The sequence below is a fragment of the Elgaria multicarinata genome, chromosome 6 (assembly GCF_023053635.1).
Source record: "Elgaria multicarinata webbii isolate HBS135686 ecotype San Diego chromosome 6, rElgMul1.1.pri, whole genome shotgun sequence".
Lineage (NCBI taxonomy): Eukaryota > Metazoa > Chordata > Lepidosauria > Squamata > Anguidae > Elgaria > Elgaria multicarinata.
Window position 1 is genome coordinate 110,389,339 of NC_086176.1, and position 22,877 is coordinate 110,412,215.

The 22,877-nt window shown below is 47.4% G+C and overlaps 1 protein-coding gene across 1 annotated transcript in view; it reads left to right on the plus strand.

Moving 5' to 3' along the window:
* LOXHD1 (lipoxygenase homology PLAT domains 1) overlaps positions 1-22,877 on the plus strand; it is a 250,714-nt gene that overhangs the window by 43,767 nt on the left and 184,070 nt on the right. The window contains exons 7-9 of the mRNA XM_063128805.1: positions 10,182-10,280; positions 15,006-15,154; positions 17,170-17,293. Coding sequence (XP_062984875.1) covers positions 10,182-10,280; positions 15,006-15,154; positions 17,170-17,293 — 372 coding nt within the window. The remainder of the gene's footprint in view (positions 1-10,181; positions 10,281-15,005; positions 15,155-17,169; positions 17,294-22,877) is intronic.

Below are 22,877 nucleotides of genomic sequence, written 5' to 3' on the forward strand. Positions count from 1 at the left end.
TTCACACGAGGCAGGGTTTTTATTTATTTATTTATTTATTTATTACATTTTTATACCGCCCAATAGCCGAAGCTCTCTGGGCGGTTCACAAAAGTTAAAACCATCATAAAACAACCAACAGGTTAAAAGCACAAATACAAAATACAGTATAAAAAGCACAATCAGGATAAGAACCACGCAGCAAAATTGATATAAGGTTAAAGTACAGAGTTAGAACAGTAAAATTTAAATTTAAGTTAAAATTAAGTATTAAAATACTGAGTGAATAAAAAGGTCTTCAGCTGGCGACGAAAGGAGTACAGTGAAGGCACCAGGCGGACCTCTCTGGGGAGCTCTTTCCACAACCGGGGTGCCACAGCGGAGAAGGCCCTCCTCCTAGTAGCCACCTGCCTCACTTCCTTTGGCAGGGGCTCACGGAGAAGGGCCTCTGTAGATGATCTTAAGGTCCAGGCAGGTACATATGGGAGGAGGCGTTCCTTCAAATAACCTGCCCCCAATACCAGCACTTTAATCGAAGTATGATTGGTATCTTGGGCCTTTTCATATCGAGCAACCTTGGTTTATTTTAGACACAGCTCTTATTGCACAGTCTTCTGATTTAAAAGCAAAACCAAACCAGAAACCTCTGTTTTTTTGGCTCAGTACTGTGATCCAGACGTTCAGTTTCAGAAAGAAGACTAGCTTAAAAGGCAGTTTAATTTATGTCTAACCAGCAGAGGGAGCAAAGGGTCTGCACTGCATTCTAGGAGTTTTAGTGGCAGAGTGCCGAACACAGCAGCCCACCACAGAGCCGTGCCTAGAGGTACACTCTCTCCAGATCAGAGATGACCTTTCTCAGACCAGGTTTATGGGCTGAATCTGGCTCCTGAAACAACCTTTTGTAGTGGGCCTACTATTGCAATGTTGACGGCTCGGCTTTTGGTGGGGCTGTGAATCCATTCTGGGTTTGTAGTGAGAACCAGCCAGAACTCTAAAGGAGCTATCCAAGGTGCTAAGCCCTAACCCCAAAATAGGTTCAGCACCTTGGATAGCTCCTTTAGAGTTCGGGCTGGTTCTGTATAAAAACCAGAATGGATTCACAGCAGCAGCAGCCGAATCAGAGCCATCAGCCTCCACCGAGCCCTACCCAATATTGATCAAAACATTTTAATCCAATTTAAATCCAATTAATATTTTAATTGGGTAGTGGCCCTACCCAGTTTAAATCAAAATGTTTCAAAATATTGCCAGTGGTTTCGCTTGCAAGTAAAAGGAACGAAGAGACTTAGGCCATCATCCTATACAACTTGACTTAGAAGTAACCCCCCTTTGAACTCAACTCATTACAGCTGAATAGAATCATAGAATAGTAGAGTTGGAAGGGTCCTACAAGGCCATCAAGTCCAACCCCCTGCTCAATGCAGGAATCCACCCTAAAGCATCCCTGACAGATGGTTGTCCAGCTGCCTCTTGAATGCCTCTAGTGTGGGAGAGCCCACAACCTCCCTAGGTAATTGGTTCCATTGTTGTACAGCTCTAACAGTCAGGAAGTTTTTCCTGATGTCCAGCCGGAATCTGGCTTCCTGTAACTTGAGCCCATTATTCTGTGTCCTGCAGCCTGGGAGGATCGAGAAGAGATCCTGGCTCTCCTCTGTGTGACAACCTTTTAAGTCCTTGAAGAATGCTATCATGTCTTCCCTCAGCCTTCTCTTCTCCTGGCTAAACATGCCCAGTTCTTTCAGTCTCTCCTTATAGGGCTTCGTTTCCAGACCCCTGATCATCCTGGTTGCCCTCTTCTGAACACGCTCCAGCTTGTCTGCATCCTTCTTGAAGTGTGGTGCCCAGAACTGGACGCAATACTCAAGATGAGGCCTAACCAGGGCCGAATAGAGAGGAACCAGTACACATGGGCTGATGTGATTAGTGTCTTTTGGTCAGGAGCTGCTGAAGCTGAGTGCAGCTTCCACCTTTAGTGCACCATTGAACTGCAGGTGGCAGCACTTCAGGGAACTGCTTTTTGACTCCACCCACCAGGCTGCCCATTGGTTTCTCCTGGACAGGAAGGAGTATAAGAGAGCTTCCAATGAAGCATTGTTTCAGCATCAATGTCTTCCTGAGGTCTAGTGTGTTTCCCTGGCTTCAGGGCCAGATTTCCTGACACCTGAGGCAGGAGAGCATGAATGCACAACTGCCACATTGCCTTTGCAATGCTGTCATGTTGCCCCCACCCCATTGCTGTCATGTTGTCCCCCATTGTGGGCGCACTCTCTGGAGAGCCGTGTCAGCCAGAGAAAGCAACCAGCATGGCTCTACACAGAGAGAGGCAGGCCCAAATGCCTGGCTCTGAGTGGGTCCTTCCTCAGAGCCAGGCATTGTGGGAGGGGTGCCCTAGGAGATTTCCCATGATACAGGCCATTTCATTTGAGCCTGGGTGTCTCTCTGAAGCACCACACCGGTGGCTTTCTCTGGCTGATGCAGAAAGCAGCCGCTCTCTGGTTCATGCTGGTTCATGCTCCCTTGTCCCATCACGTTATGATGGGACAAGGGAGAGGGCTTTCTCTGTGGTGGCACCCCGACTGTGGAATGCCCTCCCCTTGGAGGCCCAACTGGTGCCAACATTGATTGCATTTCGACGCCAAGTAAAAACATGGCTTTTTAACAAAGCCTTTGATGGTTAAACTCACTGGCACATTGTTTTAACTGTTTTAACTGCATCTATTGCTTTTAAATTATATATTGTTTTAACTTGGATTATGGTTTAATTTGTTTTTAACTGTGTATATTTATTGTTTTATACTGTATGTTTTTATCTGTACGCCGCCGTGAGATCTTAGTGATATAGGGCGGGATATAAATATTTTAAATAAATAAATGCTGAGAGGAAGATCACCATGGACCAGAGGGCAGGCGGCTGAACGCAGCTGCCCACTCTCTGTTGCACTCTGAGGATCACAAAGCAAGCCAGTGGGTGAATGCCTGCTCCAGAGAGCCACCCCCGGCCACTCTCTCACTGTGGCATTTGCCACGTTGGGAAAGTGGGACCGACGGGAATCTCTGGAGCAGCTGCAGGACGGGCATCTGTTCCAGCCAGCCCAGCCAGCACCACTTTCTTGCTGTGGCAACTTCCATGGTGGGAGAGTGGCTGGCGGGGCTGTCCGGAGCACCCACTGTAGTGTCACCTTGCTGGAGTGAGACAGCAGTGGCAGGTTCTCTTGGGGTGGGGTGGGTGGGTAGAGGAATGCACAACCTGAGGTGGGGGACAACCATCTGTCAGGGATGCTTTAGGGTGGATTCCTGCATTGAGCAGGGGGTTGGACTCGATGGCCTTGTAGGCCCCTTCCAACTCTGCTATTCTATGATTCTATGATTCTATGATTCCTGCATTGAGCAGGGGGTTGGACTTGATGGCCTTGTAGGCCCCTTCCGACTCTGCTATTCTATGATTCTATGATTCCTGCATTGAGCAGGGGGTTGGACTCGATGGCCTTGTAGGCCCCTTCCGACTCTGCTATTCTATGATTCTATGATTCTATGATTCCTGCATTGAGCAGGGGGTTGGACTCGATGGCCTTGTAGGCCCCTTCCAACTCTGCTAGTCTGTGATTCTATGATTCTATGAATTCCTGCATTGAGTAGGGGGTTGGACTCGATGGCCTTGTAGGCTCCTTCCAACTCTGCTATTCTATGATTCTATGATTCCTGCATTGAGCAGGGGGTTAGACTCGATGGCCTTGTAGGCCCCTTCCGACTCTGCTAGTCTATGATTCTATGATTCTATGAATTCAACCCACCTCATGGGAGGGCTGGCCTTGCTTGTTTGCTACTGGTTTGTCCTTTCTCTTTGGTCCTAATTATTGGCTTGTCCCATGTCTCCTGGCTCACATTAAATTGCTGTCCATGGCCCAACAGTGACAGTGTTTCATAGCAATGCAGTTGAGTTTTATGGTATTGCTGCCTTGTCCCAGTTCAGGAAAGAAAAGAAAAAAGACCCTTGCTAAACTGATACCTTGAGTGGACCTTTCTAGGAACTCAGGGCCCCCGAGCTGATGACTTTGATCAAGGGTGTCCCTGTGTCCTACTTTACAGAGCACAGCCCTCACTTTGAAAGACTGTCAGAGGACCGTCCTTTCTTGGGAATGCTGTCTAGTTTAAAGGTTCAGAGCCATAAAGAGGGAGAACAGCGTTTTTGAAGTTGCTCATCAACGATGAGCAACACCTGGATGCCAGGCTGAGCAGGCACTCAGTCTTCCCAAGTGTGATAAGATGTATTGCATTTCTGTAACTAATAATTATAGTAATTATTTCCAAATTGGTACCTATACATATAAATGAACATATGCAGATTTTACGCACACCCGTGTCCTTTTTGTCCTCTCTTTTTGGCGATGCGTAAGTGGCAACCTCATCTCGTGCCAAGCACAGACCTGTGCAGGTGTTCACCTGCTTGTGTGCAGGGCTAAAGTGGGGGAGCGCACATGGGTGCACGCATAAACCCTGCCACCAATGTCCCCAGGTGCCCAGAAGCCAGTAATATATGAAGTTCTGAAAAGAGCCCCGAAAGCAAATTCAGCTGAACACACTGAGTGGAAATCCTAATAAGGAATCAACATGATTCCAACACAGAGGAGGGCCAGGATCTCTTCACGATCCTCCCAGAGTGCAGGACACGGAATAACGGGCTCAAGTTAAAGGAAACCAGATTCCAGCTGGGCATCAGGAAAAACTTCCTGACTGTTAGCGCAGTACGACAATGGAATCAGTTACCTAGGGAGGTTGTGGGCTCTCCCAAACTAGAGGCATTCAAGAGGCAGCTGGACAACCATCTGTCAGGGATGCTTTAGGGTGGATTCCTGCATTGAGCAGGGGGTTGGACTCGATGGCCTTGTAGGCCCCTTCCGACTCTGCTATTCTATGATTCTATGATTCCTGCATTGAGTAGGGGGTTGGACTCGATGGCCTTGTAGGCTCCTTCCAACTCTGCTATTCTATGATTCTATGATTCCTGCATTGAGTAGGGGGTTGGACTCGATGGCCTTGTAGGCTCCTTCCAACTCTGCTATTCTATGATTCTATGATTCCTGCATTGAGTAGGGGGTTGGACTCGATGGCCTTGTAGGCCCCTTCCGACTCTGCTATTCTATGATTCTATGATTCCTGCATTGAGTAGGGGGTTGGACTTGATGGCCTTGTAGGCTCCTTCCAACTCTGCTATTCTATGATTCTATGATTCCTGCATTGAGTAGGGGGTTGGACTCGATGGCCTTGTAGGCTCCTTCCAACTCTGCTATTCTATGATTCTATGATTCCTGCATTGAGTAGGGGGTTGGACTCGATGGCCTTGTAGGCCCCTTCCGACTCTGCTATTCTATGATTCTATGATTCCTGCATTGAGTAGGGGGTTGGACTCGATGGCCTTGTAGGCCCCTTCCAACTCTGCTATTCTATGATTCTATGATTCCTGCAATGAGTAGGGGGTTGGACTCGATGGCCTTGTAGGCTCCTTCCAACTCTGCTATTCTATGATTCTATGATTCCTGCATTGAGTAGGGGGTTGGACTCGATGGCCTTGTAGGCCCCTTCCGACTCTGCTATTCTATGATTCTATGATTCCTGCAATGAGTAGGGGGTTGGACTCGATGGCCTTGTAGGCCCCTTCCAACTCTGCTATTCTATGATTCTATGATTCCTGCATTGAGTAGGGGGTTGGACTCGATGGCCTTGTAGGCCCCTTCCGACTCTGCTATTCTATGATTCTATGATTCCTGCATTGAGTAGGGGGTTGGACTCGATGGCCTTGTAGGCCCCTTCCGACTCTGCTATTCTATGATTCTATGATTCCTGCATTGAGTAGGGGGTTGGACTCGATGGCCTTGTAGGCCCCTTCCGACTCTGCTATTCTATGATTCTATGATTCCTGCATTGAGTAGGGGGTTGGACTCGATGGCCTTGTAGGCCCCTTCCGACTCTGCTATTCTATGATTCTATGATTCCTGCATTGAGTAGGGGGTTGGACTCGATGGCCTTGTAGGCCCCTTCCGACTCTGCTATTCTATGATTCTATGATTCTATTAATTCAACCCACCTCATGGGAGGGCTGGCCTTGCTTGTTTGCTACTGGTTTGTCCTTTCTCTTTGGTCCTAATTATTGGCTTGTCCCATGTCTCCTGGCTCACATTAAATTGCTGTCCATGGCCCAACAGTGACAGTGTTTCATAGCAATGCAGTTGAGTTTTATGGTATTGCTGCCTTGTCCCAGTTCAGGAAAGAAAAGAAAAAAGACCCTTGCTAAACTGATACCTTGAGTGGACCTTTCTAGGAACTCAGGGCCCCCGAGCTGATGACTTTGATCAAGGGTGTCCCTGTGTCCTACTTTACAGAGCACAGCCCTCACTTTGAAAGACTGTCAGAGGACCGTCCTTTCTTGGGAATGCTGTCCAGGTTAAAGGTTCAGAGCCATAAAGAGGGAGAACAGCGTTCTTGAAGTTGCTCATCAACGATGAGCAACACCTGGATGCCAGGCTGAGCAGGCACTCAGTCTTCCCAAGTGTGATAAGATGTATTGCATTTCTGTAACTAATAATTATAGTAATTATTTCCAAATTGGTACCTATACATATAAATGAACATATGCAGATTTTACACACACCCGTGTCCTTTTTGTCCTCTCTTTTTGGCGATGCGTAAGTGGCAACCTCATCTCGTGCCAAGCACAGACCTGTGCAGGTGTTCACCTGCTTGTGTGCAGGGCTAAAGTGGGGGAGCGCACATGGGTGCACGCATAAACCCTGCCACCGATGTCCCCAGGTGCCCAGAAGCCAGTAATATATGAAGTTCTGAAAAGAGCCCCGAAAGCAAATTCAGCTGAACACACTGAGTGGAAATCCTAATAAGGAATCAACATGATTCCAACACAGAGGAGGGCCAGGATCTCTTCACGATCCTCCCAGAGTGCAGGACACGGAATAACGGGCTCAAGTTAAAGGAAACCAGATTCCAGCTGGACATCAGGAAAAACTTCCTGATTGTTAGCGCAGTACGACAATGGAATCAGTTACCTAGGGAGGTTGTGGGCTCTCCCACACTAGAGGCCTTCAAGAGGCAGCTGGACAACCATCTGTCAGGGATGCTTTAGGGTGGATTCCTGCATTGAGCAGGGGGTTGGACTCGATGGCCTTGTAGGCCCCTTCCAACTCTGCTATTCTATGATTCTATGAAATGTTCAAGGGCTTTTCTACATGAGGTTTTTAGCCCATACCTTTATAGAGGCTTATGTGATGTTTCACTGTTTTATGCCATTTATCTGTTAGACTATGTATGATAAGGCTGGTAAGTAGTTAATTCTGTTGGGAGGGGGAGTGAGTGAATGGAATGTTGGAGTGAATGCTGATTGGCTGTTGGATTTGAATGTGTGAAGGGGAATGACAGTTAAAGTCAGTTGGAAGTTGGTAGTTGGAGGGAGTTGGAGTTAGTCTGCTGTAGAGGATAGATTTTTTATTTATTTATTTATTTATTTAAGGATTTTTATGCCGCTATTCAGCCAAAAAAGGCTCTCACGGCGGCTTAAAAAAGTATTTCTTGACAGTCCCTGCCCACAGGCTTACAATCTAAAAGACATGACACAAAAGGAAAGGGGATTGGGAGGGAGGAGGAGGAGGGGGAAAAGGAAAGCAAATTCACGCACTACAATCTTAGTTGCAAAGTTCAACAGTTACAGTTGACAGCAGGAGGGAGGGGGCTCTCAGCTGGAGCTGGACCCAGGCACGGTGGAGAGGTGCCTGGCTGCTGCTTCCTCCCTCACTGGTGGCCTCTGCAGAGACAGTTGACAGTAGGAGGGAGGGGGCTCTGAGCTGGAGCTGGACCCAGGCACAGTGGAGAGGTGCCTGGCTGCTGCTTCCTCCCTCACTGGTGGCCTCTGCAGTGACAGTTGGTAGCAGGAGGGAGGGGGCTCTGAGCTGGAGCTGGACCCAGGCACAGTGGAGAGGTGCCTGGCTGCTGCTTCCTCCCTCACTGGTGGCCTCTGCAGAGACAGTTGGTAGCAGGAGGGAGGGGGCTCTTAGCTGGAGCTGGACCCAGGCACAGTGGAGAGGTGCCTGGCTGCTGCTTCCTTCCTCACTGGTGGCCTCTACAGAGACAGTTGGTAGCAGGAGGGAGGGGGCTCTCAGCTGGAGCTGGACCCAGGCACGGTGGAGAGGTGCCTGGCTGCTGCTTCTTCCCTCACTGGTGGCCTCTGCAGAGACAATTGACAGCAGGAGGGAGGGGGCTCTGAGCTGGAGCTGGACCCAGGCACGGTGGAGAGGTGCCTGGCTGCTGCTTCCTCCCTCACTGGTGGCCTCTGCAGAGACAGTTGACAGCAGGAGGGAGGGGGCTCTCAGCTGGAGCTGGACCCAGGCACGGTGGAGAGGTGCCTGGTTGCTGCTTCCTCCCTCACTGGTGGCCTCTGCAGAGACAGTTGACAGCAGGAGGGAGGGGGCTCTCAGCTGGAGCTGGACCCAGGCACGATGGAGAGGTGCCTGGCTGCTGCTTCCTCCCTCACTGGTGGCCTCTGCAGTGACAGATAGATTAATGTAGGGTCTGCGGTTTATTGTTTTGGGAATAAGAGGGAGCAGGAGAAGCTAGATTAGAAATTTAGAGAGTAGAGTAGGCAAGGATACAAGACATCTTTATTGTAACAACTAAGTACTGATGAATGAATCCATAAGCTTGATATATTGCGTGAACTTATTTCTGGTTAAATAAAAGTTGTTTTGTTTCACACTGGATTGGATTCTTTAAGTACCTGAAGTAAGGTACTGATTTATACGGTGGCAGCAGTAAAGTAGAAGGTGAATAAAAGCTGGACAAAGTGCCAAGCTGGTTGCTGTGGGACTAAAAAGGGCTCAGAGAATCACAGAACCAGCGGGAGAGTAAAAGGTAATGCCCAGAGGTGGTCACACAAAGGAAAAATAATACACAGAGTGGGCAGCCGTATACCAACTATGTTCATGGTTGGGATCCTTTAAAGAAAAAGGTAAAAAGGAGTCTCAAGGTGAGCAGGCTGTGACAGCTACCACTTCTGGATTCTTTGCAGGATTAAGGTTGGCTCTTTTACAGGTGTTTTTTTACAGGGATTTTTGTTCCTCTTCCTATGATCCATTACACAACCACTAGGTGGCATTGTGGTACAGCAGAACTGTGCAATTATACTAGCTTTCGATAATGCCATCCAGAAAAAATACTAGACATTCCTCATTACAGGAAAAAAAAATCCCATTGATAATGGTTGCAAAGCACAGGAGAAGCCCTGGAGGATGACGATGTTGTATAAAGGACCTGCAAACTACTAAGAATGAGGAATCAGGAGCACAGACTCAAAACCTCATGTAGAAAGGTGCCAATGCTCTAAGCGGCAGCTGGACATGCAGGGACATTGGAGATGGGGCTTACATGTGCTTTCACATCTCCTTCCCCACTTAGCCCTCTTGCATAGGGCTCATATCTATCTATTAACCCATTACTGCTAAATAACTAGAGCAGGAAAATGGGGAGAAAGTGAAACCGACAGATCTGTCCAACCAGAGTGCTGAGTGCTTGATTCCTTCTTTATGAGTACAGACTGGCACCCACCCACCGCCAACGTCTGGTCCTGTGGAGTCTGCCGCAGGGAAATCTGAACCTCTTGGTGCTCTGCGGATTTCCCTGGAGCCCTGGTACAACCGCCGGAGTTCACAGGGCAACGCTGCATCTTTATAAATGATGCAATAGGGTAATGGTGGCTGCCACTGGCCTACCATGGGGAAATTATGGCCATAACGGATGTATTTTATGCCGTTTCCTGCGGTAAACGCTAACTTCTACTTAAATGCGGCTCTAATCAGCTGCAATTTACATAGAAGTAAGTGCTTTACAGCTGCAAATGGCATAAAATACGCCAGTTACAGCAGTAAGATTCCCACGATAGGTAGCCATTAGCCTATCACACCTTTTATGAAGGCGGGAAGCTGCCCTGTATAAAATCTGAGGATGTACAGGTAAGGGGGATCTGTTGCGGACTCCGGAGGTTGGATTCTTGGAGTCCTTCACGGATTCCCCCTGGATCCCTATTAATGAGTAGGCCACCAGTTTTTAAAAAATGTGGTTTGTGTTACTTCAGATTTCTTTTTGTCCTGCATCTAACATCATTCGTTATCTAACATGGCTAATGGACCTGTTGTGTTTCTCTGCAGTGAACAAGTACGTGGTGAGAGTGTTTACAAGCGACATAAACGGCAGTGGGACGGATGCTGACGTTTTCATTAACATCTTTGGCCAGAATGGAGACACAGGTAGTATTTCCCAACGAACTGTTTTTTTTTGGTGTCTGCAGCAAATGAACAAGGAACGTAATTGAGGCTGCTGTGATTCTGGGGAAGGTGTGTTGCTTCTGGCATTATTTCCAGGCCCCGGCTTGATTGGGGGCAGCTGTTTTTGAGTTTGTGCCCTCCAGATGTGTTGGAGCGTAACTCCCATCATGCACAGCTACTTTCACCACCACTACCACCCTCCAGAAATTGCCAACTTCAATTTTTAAGAACAGATATTTTGTAGAAAAAAATAAAAAGCAGAAAACTTGAAACTGCTAAATTTATTTTAAATTGCAATAATAAGTAATAATCAATTTTGGATTATCTTTTGCAAATACAAAAGAAAATACTTTGGCACACAAATCATTTTGTACTAACGGGCATACCCCCGCCATTGGCAACACAACATTAAAACCTTTTACTTCGTGCACCTTTAAGTTTATATGCTATTTAAGGTTACTTGGCGTGACCAACCCATCATGTTAACGCAATATTTTGCTTACAGTCAGGCAGAGAAACAAGTGAGAAACAGACAAACAGAGTTAAAAATGTCTCATATAAAAGTTCCAGTTTCAGGCACATCAAAATCTCTCTTTGCTAATTTGTATAAAACTGTGACCCTTAAAGGTCAGCACTGCGCCCCTCTGAGGTCTGCACCCTAGGCGGCTGCCTCGTTGGCCTAATGGTAGAGCCGGCCCTGGGTAGACTTCAGCCAGCCATTATCTTTTAGCATCACCTACCCCATAGGGTTGTTGTGAGAATAAAATGTGTGTCGGTGAGGAGAGAGAGAGAGAGAGAGAGAGAGAGAGAGAGATTTGTATGCCACCCTAACCTCCTTGGAAGATAGACGGGGTACAAAATACAATAAACCCTAACACCATCTGTGTTCCTCCTTGTGCTGCAAAGCCTGTGAGGTCCAGAGCTGATCACGCAACCAAAGTGGCATGCTGTGCAGGTGAACTGAGCAAATTGTGACACATTGCACCCTTCCTGTACTGCATGGCTGCCCTTCTGGAATTCTTCAGGAAACTGCCTTTTCAAAGCACACTTCAGTCGTATGTTAAACAACTATCAAGGCAAATTACTCAGTCTCTCAACTGACAATAATTTCACTTGATTAATCATGTACCTTTTAAAGAGTGGTTGATTAATCAATCAATCAACTGAATTTACATACAGTTGCATATTACCATACCTCCAGGTTGGTGCCTTTTTGAGATACTGAAGGAAATGTAAGATAACGTATGATGTATTAAATTAAAACTACTATTCATTAGTAGACAGAAAAGTCATCTTTGCTGTTTCCTTTTCACAGTCCATTACAGTCACACACCAAATCAAAATAACACACACACACACACACACACACACACACACACACACACACATGCCAAAACTCAGAAAAGTATGCCATTAATACACAATGCCTTCACTGTGCAATTTGCTTTCACAGGACCTTTCTACACCTTGTTTCTTTTCCTGGGATCATCCCTAGATTATCCCTGTGCATCCAAATGATACATAGGGGATTTCAGGAGCAGGCAGGAATGATCCCTCCATTTCCCCGGGATTTCTGGGACCGCTTTTATCCCAGTTTTACCCGCAGTCCCAGGATGATCCTGAGGACCGCAGGCAATGTGGGCACCCATCCCAGCTTCTTCCTTCCTCCCCATGAGTAGCGGAGATCAGCAGAGGGAAGGAGCTGGGCTGGGGGGCGTCCAGGGACATGGGGGGGGGAAGCGGAGTCAGGGCTTTTTTATTTTTACTTACTTTGCATTGGTGGGCATAACAGGCACGACGTCCTTCTTCCCTTCTGGGACGTTGCGCTTCTGTTTTGACGCCCAGGGATGATCCCGGAAGCAGGTAAGTCCAGAATTGTCCCCCCTCCCTCCCCAAAGGCCCTTAGGTGTAGAAAGGGCCATGGATTAAAAAAACAAAACAAAAACCTGTCTCCCACCAACTAAGAGGTTCATTGATTAACCCACCCCCATGTTGAAGGCTGGAGGGGATAAGGATGTTGTATTGGCGCCTCTCAACCAGTCTCTGTTTGTGGAGAAAAGTGATACTACGGTGTGTTTGGGTGCTCAGCAATGGCAGAGGCTACCACTGCAACTGGGGGGATAAATACCAGTGGTGGTAATAGGAAGAACTCCCCAAAACAGCATTTCATGGCTGGCTTGGGGCAGGGCCCTTCACCTATGCATAGGAAAATTAGCTCCGCAACCTTTTATAAACCCACTCCGCTGGAGAAGTATGGGAATCTTTCCTCCTATCTTTTATTCCCTGTCTGGTAAGTCTGTGGATGAGGTGATAGATCAGCCTTCCTCAACCTGGGGTACTCCAGATGTGTTGGACTGCATCTCCCAGAATGCCCCAGGGGCATTCTGGGAGTTGTAGTCCAACACATCTGGAGCACCCCAGGTTGAGGAAGGCTGTGATAGATAGTTCAGCCTCATTGTTCTTTCTAGCTCCACCTCCACCCCAGAGGTGCACAAAATTATGCACGGTGTGGGGAATGTGGAAAGGGAGACATTTTTCTCCCTCTTTCATAATACTAGAACCCAATGGGGACTTCCCATGAAGCTGATTGGTGGGAGATTCAGGACAGATGAAAGGAAGGACTTCTTCACACAGCGCATAGTCAAACTATGGAGTTCATTACCACAAGATGTGATGATGGCCACCAATTTGGATGGCTTTTATTGGAGTTAGATGAATTCCTGGAGGAGAAGGCTATCAATTGCTAGTAGTCCTGGTGGCTCTGTGCTACCTCCAGTATCAGAGGCAGTAAGCCTGTATACGAGCCTCGTGTGGTGCAAAGCGGTAAAGCAGCAGTTTCTGCAGCTGAAACTCTCCCCACAGCCTGAGTTCGATCCCAGCAGAAGCTGGTTTCAGGCAGCCGGCTTGGGTCAACTCAGCCTTCCATCCTTCCGAGGTCAGTAAAATGAGTACCCAGTTAGCTGGGGGAAAGGTAATAACGGCTGGGGAAGGCAACGGCAAACCACCCCACTATATAAGGCCTGCCAAGAAAACGTCAGCGAAAGCTGGCGTCCCTCCAAGAGTCAGTAATGACTCCGTGCTTGCACGAGAGGTTCCTTTCCTTTTAAGCCTGTATGCACCAATTGCTGGGGAACATGGGTGGGAGGGTGCTGTTGTACCATGTCCTGCTTTGTTGGTCCTTGGCTGTTGGCTGGTTGGTCACTGTGTGAACAGAGTGCTGGACTAGATGGACCCTTGGTTTTCTTATGAGATAAAAGAGGTGTGTGTGCATCACAGAAAATGATGCAATGCCATACCATCTTCAGCTGATGGTGTGACATTGTCTGTTTCCAGCCTAGGAAAAGGTGCCTCACATTCATATTTGTGATCCCCTTATATTTGTGTTGTTGAGGGACAGGCTAAAGTACCCAAATCTAGGCCAGGGTGGTTGTTCTCCAGCACACAGCAGAAGGTTCTGCTCTGTTAAGCAGGGACTACTCTGAGCCTGGTATTTATGCAAATCCCGGCCAATCCTGAGGCCATTCACAGAGGTGGATTCTGCATGACTCCCATTCACTTCTGTGCCTGAAAATGGCTTTGACACCCAACCTCATCATTTACAGGCCTTTAGGCAGCTCCTGAAGACTTCACTTTTCATCTCGGCCTACAATTGAACAAGTTTATTGGGTGCCAATGTGTAGATGGTACTAGCTAGTTTTAACTGGCAAAATGTTGATATTTTATTATTATTGTTTTATCAATGATTATGTTTTATGGTTTTAATTTTGCGTGTTGTCTTGGGAAGATTTCCCCTAAACGGAGGCCTATAAATCTTTCTAATAATGATAATGCTTAAGGTTGCTTTTTAAAAAACATCTGCTATTCTTGTTAACTAGGGTGACCATATTTTGGAAACCAAAAAGGAGGACAACATGGTCGGCCCCCAAGGGGGCGTGTCTAGCACCAAGGGGGCGTGCCCACCCAAACATAACCTTGGTCACATGTCTGATTTTACAGCACACATTTAAGACAAATCTGTTCTACAAAATAATTTTAAAACCTCAATTTTTAAAAAATTCCTAAAAAATCAATAGATGAACGGATCTGTTTTAAATTTGGTATGGCTAAAGCTCTACCTAAAACCTATCATGTTGCGAAGTTTCATCTCTTTATCTTTAAAAATGACGATTTTAAAAATAATAATTTAAAAACCTCAATTATTAAAAAAATTCTAAAAAAAAATAGATGAACGGACCTGTTTCAAATTTGGTATAACTAAAGCCCTTCCTAAGAGCTACCATCGTGCCAAGTTTCATGTCTTTATCTTTAAAAATGACGGAGTTATAAGCATTTTTGTTAATTCCCATTAGAGCTGCTCTTTGGCTGGGGAAGATTGGAAAAATCCGGATTTTCCCTCCCCTCCCGGATTTGTCACCAAAAACCCGGACAAATCCAGGCAAATCTGGTTATGTGGTCACCCTATGTTAACTGCCCAGCGAGCTTCAGCTATTGGGCATAATAATAATAATAATAATAATAATAATAATAATAATAATAATAATAATAATAATAATAGGTCAAGAATCTCATGTTCACAATTGAAATCCTAGGTTCAGGCTCACTTAAAGCTGTTGCATTCATCCCCCAGAGTACCTGGCATATGTCTACATCTTTATCTAATTTCTCCTCATTTGTTTGTCTTTTCCTTTAATGTCTTCCGTGGCTTAGGAGAGCGGTTGCTGGACAATGACAATGACAATTTTGAGAAAGCTGCAGAAGACAAGTTCACACTTGATGCACCCAATCTGGGAAGGCTAAGGAAAATCACCATAGGCCACAATAACAAGGGTGGTTCAGCCGGATGGCACATGGCCAAGGTTTGTACAGATGTGATCATTTCTCTCTAGAAACATAAGAAGCTTCCTGATATTGAGGTAGCCCACCGGTCCGTCTTGCTTAGCTCCAGGCAACGTGGTGCTTCCGGTATAACCTCCACTTACGTGGTTCTACGGGGCTTAATTTGAATAAAACTTGCAATGACGTAACTGAATGAGCATGTTTTTCATAACAATTAACATTACAGAAAACATACAGCAATCAATTGCCCAATGCAAAGACATTAGTTAGGGCGACCATATGAAAAGGAGGACAGGGCTCCTGTATCTTTAAGTTGTAGAGAAAAGGGATTTTCAGCAGGTGTCATTTGTATGCAGGCAGCACCTGGTGAAATCCCCTCTTCATCACAACATTTAAAGCTCCAGGAGTCCTGCCCTCGTGACTAGATACAAAAGAGAGGAGGGCACCTGCAGCTTTAACTATTGCGATGAAGAGGGAATTTCACCAGATGCTACATGCATTCAGATAACACTTGCTGAAATTCCCTTTTCTATACAACTTTAAAGATACAGGAGCCCTGTCCTTCTTTTCATATGGTCACCCTACATTAGTCTTCTGAGTCCAAACAAAATGATGGAATTCTTGCTTGCAAGAATGTGTCTCAATGTGCCTCTGGGGCTGGGCACCTCTGTACACCCCTTGTAGGCACTTTAAACCCAGACCACAGGACAATTTGCAATCTGCAGCTTATAAATTGTAGCTGAAGGTATTAGCCCTGTTGGAACAATATAAATATAACTAATTTAGAGATACAAAAATGATTCCCACCCCCTTACAATTCTGTTGTACGCAAATATCAGTTTACAAGGGGATAAGAGCCCGTAATTATTCATCACTTCTCCAGCTTTAAGCTTCTGAGTAGAACAGACTGACTCTTTTGTTTGTTTTTCACTTAGCTCTTGCTCTGAGTTAGGGTGGCCATATGGAAAGGAGGACAGGGCTCCTGTATCTTTAACAGTTGTATAGAAAAGGGAATTTCTGCAGGTGTCATTTCATTTGTATTCATGCAGCACCTGGTGAAATTCCCTCTTCATCACAACAGTTAAAGCAGCAGGAGCTATGCTAGAGTGACCAGATACAAAAGAGGGCAGGGCTCCTGCAGCTTTCACTGTTGTGATGAAGAGGGAGTTTATGCATACAAATGACACCTGCTGAAATTCCCTTTTCTGTGCAACTGTTAAAGATACAGGAGCCCTGTCCTCCTTTTCATAGGGTCACCCTTCTCTGAGTGAGAACTCCACCCCTAAGGGCCTAAACTATCCAATGTATAAGGATTACACATGCACCCTTGGGCCCCTGAACACTTTCCTTAGCGCCCATCTAGGTGCCCAACACCTCCTAACCTTTAATTTTTAAAAAACAACAACAACAGGAAAAAAAATTCTTACCAGTAGCTGGGATCGCTTTGAAGCAAAGTGTAGGCCTCTAGCTGCTCCCGTCTTTTCATTTCACTCCATTTTATTTCATTCATTGCAACACTAAACACTCTATTACAGGTACTCCTGAGGCAAACCTCAGAAGCGTGCAGCACTGTCACAAGTACTCCTCTTGAGGACCGCAAAGGGTGACAGAAGGGATGAGATGATCCCTCCAGCTTTAAATGTTGACAATAGAACATTCAATGTGGCACAGTGGCTTATTGGTAGCCAGTGCAGTTCTTTTAATGGAGGTGTAACATACTGCCAAAAAGAGGCTCCTATTAGTAGCTTTGTAGCTGTGTTCTGCACCAGCTGTAGCTTCCGGACCAGGCCTAAAGGTAGCTCCATATTGAGCACATTAGAACAATCTAATTTTGTGGTTAGATCCTTGTTTTTATTTATTCGTTTGTTTATTTATTGCGTTTCTGTGCCACCCAATAGCCGAAACTCTCTGGGCGGTTCACAAAAATGAAAACCACGAAATGTAGCATAAAATACAATATAAAACCTTAGGTCTACAGCATAAAAGTATGTCCTGCACAAATGCCTCGTTCAAATGAGGATCTGCTCTCACCTAGGTGATGATCGAAGACATTGGCAACAAGTGCACGTACGAATTCCCATGCAACCGTTGGTTTGCGCTGGACGAAGACGACGGCAAAATTCAGCGGGATATTTTAGTGGGAGGAGCGGAAGCGACAGGTAAATGCATGTGAGGTTGCAGGTGACACAGAGGGCATGGCTAGACGAGGGTGTGTGTGGAGGGGACGATCTCACGATATGATAATCGTAAGATCCTCAGTCTACACGAGGCGCGTGACATCCCGGGAGGAAGAGGACGTCGCGCCCGCCATTTTGGTTTTTTGTTTTTAATCGAAAAAGAGCACAGGAGCACTCCATCACAAAGGTGAGGTGCTTTTTTTAAAACCCTCCTGCTCCCCCACCCCACCCCCAATGGGCACAGAGCTCCTGAGGAGCTCCGCGCCTGGTTCCCAGCTCCTCGCGGTTACTCACGAGGAGCTGGGACAAAACCGGGACAGCTGGCCATCTGTCCTATGGTCTCTGCGGGAAAAGTTGGGATTAAAGAATAGGGTGATATCCCGGGAAAATAGAGGGATCATCCTTCCCTGCTCCTGCGATCCCCTGTGCGTCATATGGACGCACGTGAACGATCCCTGGGATATCACCCTGTCTAGACATGCCCAGAGTCAAGGCTAAGATGAACTTGGGTTAAAGCTGGATCATTCAGGTGCAAGAGAACTAATCTAGGGGAATGAGTGAAAGCCAAGCTGTACCTTACCTTTGCAACAACATCTTAGTGTCTTGTAGCCTTCTAGCTGCTTAAGGAAACGTCAGGCTGTGTTCTCTGGCAGGAGCCCACGGAACAGGTAAAAGAAAGGAAGAAGACGACGACGACGCAGGAAGCAACTTCACATGCCAATTAATATGGCAGGTAGTCATGGCCACCCACCATTGCTAGACTGCTAGGCTGTATTCTTTTAGCGCCCGGGAGACAGCGCAAGACATCAGCAGTTTACTGCTGGGTCCCTGGTACCTGCCCGAGGATGCCAGGCGTTGGCACTATCTAATAATGCAACCCAACTCGCAAAACTGAGAAACTCTATGGGGCAGTTCAGTCTCCAAGTTATGGACAACGGGATGTTTCTTGGCAAGACATAATCTTACAGGTGTGCACACGCCCTTCTTTTCAACCTATTGTCATACACCAGCCTCCCCGAACCTGGTGGCCTCCAGATGTGCAACTCCCATAATACCCCAGTCAACACATCTGGGGAGCACCAGGTTGGAGAAGGCTGCCCTAGGCTGTGATGCAGACAACTATTATTACAACGGTGTCCCGGGCCTTCAGGGCGTTTTCCTCCAAAGGACATCGATGCTTTGAAGGCTGCCTGAAACTTCCTGCCCTCCTGGGGAAGGAGGCAGGATAACAATGCAGGAAACTATTCTGGGCCTTGAGGCATCTGGGCAAGCAACATGCCTGCTGGGGAACTGTGCTTAATCCAGGCTTCTGCCAGAGGAATCCCAGCCTCCATGGTGCAAGTTGCCCTTTCTGAATGGCTTAATTATTTATTTGAGCGACTGATGGGGGGTGGGGAAGCTGCCCTTGAATTCCACACTGATCAGCTTTATGCTTCAGTATCTTGGCTGGGGGGAAAAAAGACTGTGGCCTTAGCTAGACCAGGCTATACCCCGGGGCGATCCCCAGGATCGGCACATGACGCACAGGGGATCCTGGGATCAGGGAGGGATCATCCCTCCCTTGCCCCGGGATACAGCTCTACCTCTTGGCCCCACTTTTTCCGCGGTCTTGGGCTGAGCCCCGAGACCATGGAGCGTGTGGCCCATTTCCGTGGGTTTATCCAGCTCTGCGCGATTACTCACGCGGAGTAATGGGGCACAGTGCTCTTCAGGAGCACTGTGGCCATTGGGGTTAGGGAGGGGGAGCGGGGAAATGAAATGAAATTTTTAAAAAACCACTTACCTTTGTGCACTACCATTTGTGCGCTCCTTTCCCTTTAAGAATGTTTTTAAAAAATGGTGGGCGCAACACCTCTCTTCCTTAGGTTGTCGCGCCTTATGTGTAAATGAGGGCGAGATCTCACGTTAATTGCACCGCGAGGTCTCCCCTCCTCTCCCCCGGACTTTCAGGTAGGTCTCGCTTAGGCCTGTGTCTTCTTTCTCCCACTCATCGGATTCTCCCACTGTCACTGGCCCAATTGGCTGATTTAATAAGAGCCCCAGCAACAGACGGATTCTGACCTTTTGACAAAAGAAGCAGTTCAGGTGCTTCTTTTGTTAAAAGGGCAACTGAAATGATCGAGGGGCTGGAGCGGTGTCACAGGGCAAACCTGGGGACTCAGCCTGCAGCCACTTGGCCAGAGCTGGAAAGAGGGCTACCCTTCCCAGCACCTGGCTGCAGGCTGAGTCCCCAGGTTTGCCCTGTGGCACTGTTCCACCCACATGTCGCGGGGGTGACACGTGGGACACAAAGCCACTCAGCCGGTGCTGGGAATAGCAGTGGCTCCTTCCAGTGCCAGCCAGATCCCCAGCGCCGGCATCCCTGTGGTTATCTCCAATCTCAAACTGGAGATAACAGTGAGGGGCAGGGCTTAGAAACCAAACCCACCCCCTGGAGGAACTCATGCAAGCTCTGCAGGCTGGATGTGGAACCTCCAAGCAATTCATCCCCCACCAAAAAAAAACTTCTCTGTAACCCTGTTGGGTACCTTGCACTGTCTTTTTAGACCAGATACCATCTTCCCCTTTCCCCGCCCCCAGCCAGCTGATCTGGAGTTGCCTGTAAGACCCATTCTGGATTTAACTACATGGAGGTGCTATGGAAAGTGACATTCCTGGTCCTTGTCACTCACCTTTCCTTTCTCCTGTATTCGGCGCTCCAAAGGTTTTACCTTCTTGTAGGCAGCACACCTGAAAACCAGGTCCTAGATGTGTAAAGACAGATCTGATTCTCCCACCCTGAATGCCTGGCTCTGGAAATATCCACTTGCAGGCGCAGGCTTTGGCTTTCCCCTGGTGCATCGCAGGGGGCCGTAGGTTTTCCTCCCATCTGACTGTTGAGTTATGGCTTTACAAGCTGTTTAGTTATTGCACAGACTGGGCTTCTGGCACATAACCTTTTGTGTTAAGTTTCTGTCTGGGCCCTTACAGAAACTAGCAGAGATTACAGCGGTTCTCAGCCAAGTTAGCAAAGACATGAATTAAGACAGAGATTTGTATAGGTTAAAATAAACCTTTTTACTGGCAAATAAATATATAATTTAGTTATGGCAATACAGACACAAATACTTACAAACGGTCAGTCAATACAGCACACATGAGGGACATGGAAGTTAGAAGTTATACTTGCACATGAAAATACATTTACTTTTATAGGCAACCTGTACAATGATGCAACTCCTTGCAACCCTTAATTGAAGACAATCAGTTAAACAATTATTCAATTATGACACTCAATGTCCAGGTGTAGAGTTGACCTTTAAGTTTCTGCTGAGTCTTCTGTTCCTCCAGATCCTCAGCAATTAACAAATCAATGGAAAACATAACCAGGATCCATTCCAGGATCCAACACTGAAATGGCTGAAGATGAGCACCAGTGTAGCTTTGCACCAAGCACTGATTTATTCACCCTGCTTAGTGGCGCCGTACAGCTGCTGGCATCATTGAACTGCTGCTCAGGCGTCGCTCCTCTCTGCCGGCTGTGCGGGGAAAGGCTATCACCGTCGGAAGACCCCTGCTGGGGCCTATTCAAAGCTATATGCAATTTAACTAGGCGAAATCTCCGCAGAACGAAAGCTGTCGTATTTACAGTGGCGCCACAGGCAGCCTTCAAAGAACTTGACGCACCTGCGAGGACAAACTGGCAGTTGTGTTTTACTTAAACTTGGGTTGCGGCAGGAAGCAGCGACTGTCACGGCTAGCCTGGCATTGTGCTGCAAGTCTGGCTCGATGGCTAAGCAGCCGTTGGCGGGGTGGGTGGGTGGGTGCTGTTGCCTAGCTAGGGTGGAATCAGGAATTTGGAACAGGGCCAGCTTAGGACCCAAATGGCACCGTAGGTGAATCGCTCAGGTTGAGAAGCTTCCGATCACATTTGCTCGTGTGTTTATTGAATGGACTGTGATGTCGTAAGTGCAGGGCCGTATTTATATGGCACCGCTCTGCCTCCTGATTCCACCAAAACCCTGCAGCATCGCTGCTGTGAAGCAGATTCAAAAGAGTTGATCATCCCAGAGTGCAGGACACGGAAAAACGGGCTCAAGTTACAGGAAGCCAGATTCCAGCTGGACATCAGGAAACACTTCCTGACTGTTAGAGCAGTACAACAATGGAACCAGTTACCTAGGGAGGTTGTGGGCTCTCCCACACTAGAGGCATTCAAGAAGCAGCTGGACAACCCTCTGTCAGGGATGCTTTAGGGTGGATTCCTGCATTGAGCAGGGGGTTGGAGTCCATGGCCTTGTAGGCTCCTTCCAACTCTACTATTCTACTGTTCAGAGGAGGGCAACCAGGATGATCAGGGGTCTGGAAACAAAGCCCTATGAAGAGAGACTGAAAGAACTGGGCATGTTTAGCCTGGAGAAGAGAAGATGGAGGGGAGACATGATAGTACTCTTCAAATACTTAAAGTTTGTCACAACCATCTGTCAGGGATGCTTTTGGGTGGATTCCTGCATTGAGCAGGGGGTTGGACTCGATGGCCTTGTAGGTCCCCTCCAACTCTACTATTCTATGATTCTATGAGTTACATGGCAGGAGTGAGTGAGCAGGGACTATCCAGCCTGGGAAAAATCACAGCGCCGTTGTCAGAACAGGAAACCCCACAAACCATTTTTTAAAAAAAAATGGCAACTCTGCGCAACTTTGAAAGCCTGTTGCAGCACATTTGCGCTGCTACAAGCCATTTAATTTATGTGTTATATCTCTTAACTGCCCTTATTTTTGTTCCCCGACTTTTACGTCACCATGGCGGCCATTATGAGGGTTACGGAGCCCGCCCCCTGCCCTTCATTCCCACACCTGCCGGGCGCTGGGATCCGCCCTTTGGTACACCCACTTTATTAACCCAAACCAAAGCCGCCACTGATGGACGAAGAAACAACACGGTGACATCAGAGCAATCAAAAAAGTCGCAGTGAAACGACACTGCGAAGAAGTGCAGTTTCGCGGCAAAAAGCCCAATGTGGCTGAGAGTTGGCAGCGGCGTTATTTAAGCGACAAGGTGCAGCTGTGCAGCCATGATGGGGTATATAATATAGGCAATTCCCAAAAGGGAAGTCTGAACTGTTGGTTCCAGCTGTTGAGTGGACAGTCTGTGATTTATGGCACTTGACTTTCTCACCAGGGCCTGCGGTGAGTGGGAGCCAAGCCAGGAGGGGCTTTCTCTGCACATAGAATCATAGAATAGCAGAGTTGGAAGGGGCCTACAAGGCCATCGAGTCCAACCCCCTGCTCAATGCAGGAATCCACCCTAAAGCATCCCTGACAGATGGTTGTCCAGCTGCCTCTTGAAGGCCTCTAGTGTGGGAGAGCCCACAACCTCACCAGGCAACTGATTCCATTGTCATACTGCTCTAACAGTCAGGAAGTTTTTCCTGATGTCCAGCCGGAATCTGGCTTCCTGTAACTTGAGCCCGTTATTCCTTGTCCTGCACTCTGGGAGGATCGAGAAGAGATCCTGGCCCTCCTCTGTGTGACAACCTTTTCAGTATTTGAAGAGTGCTATCATGTCTCCCCTCCATCTTCTCTT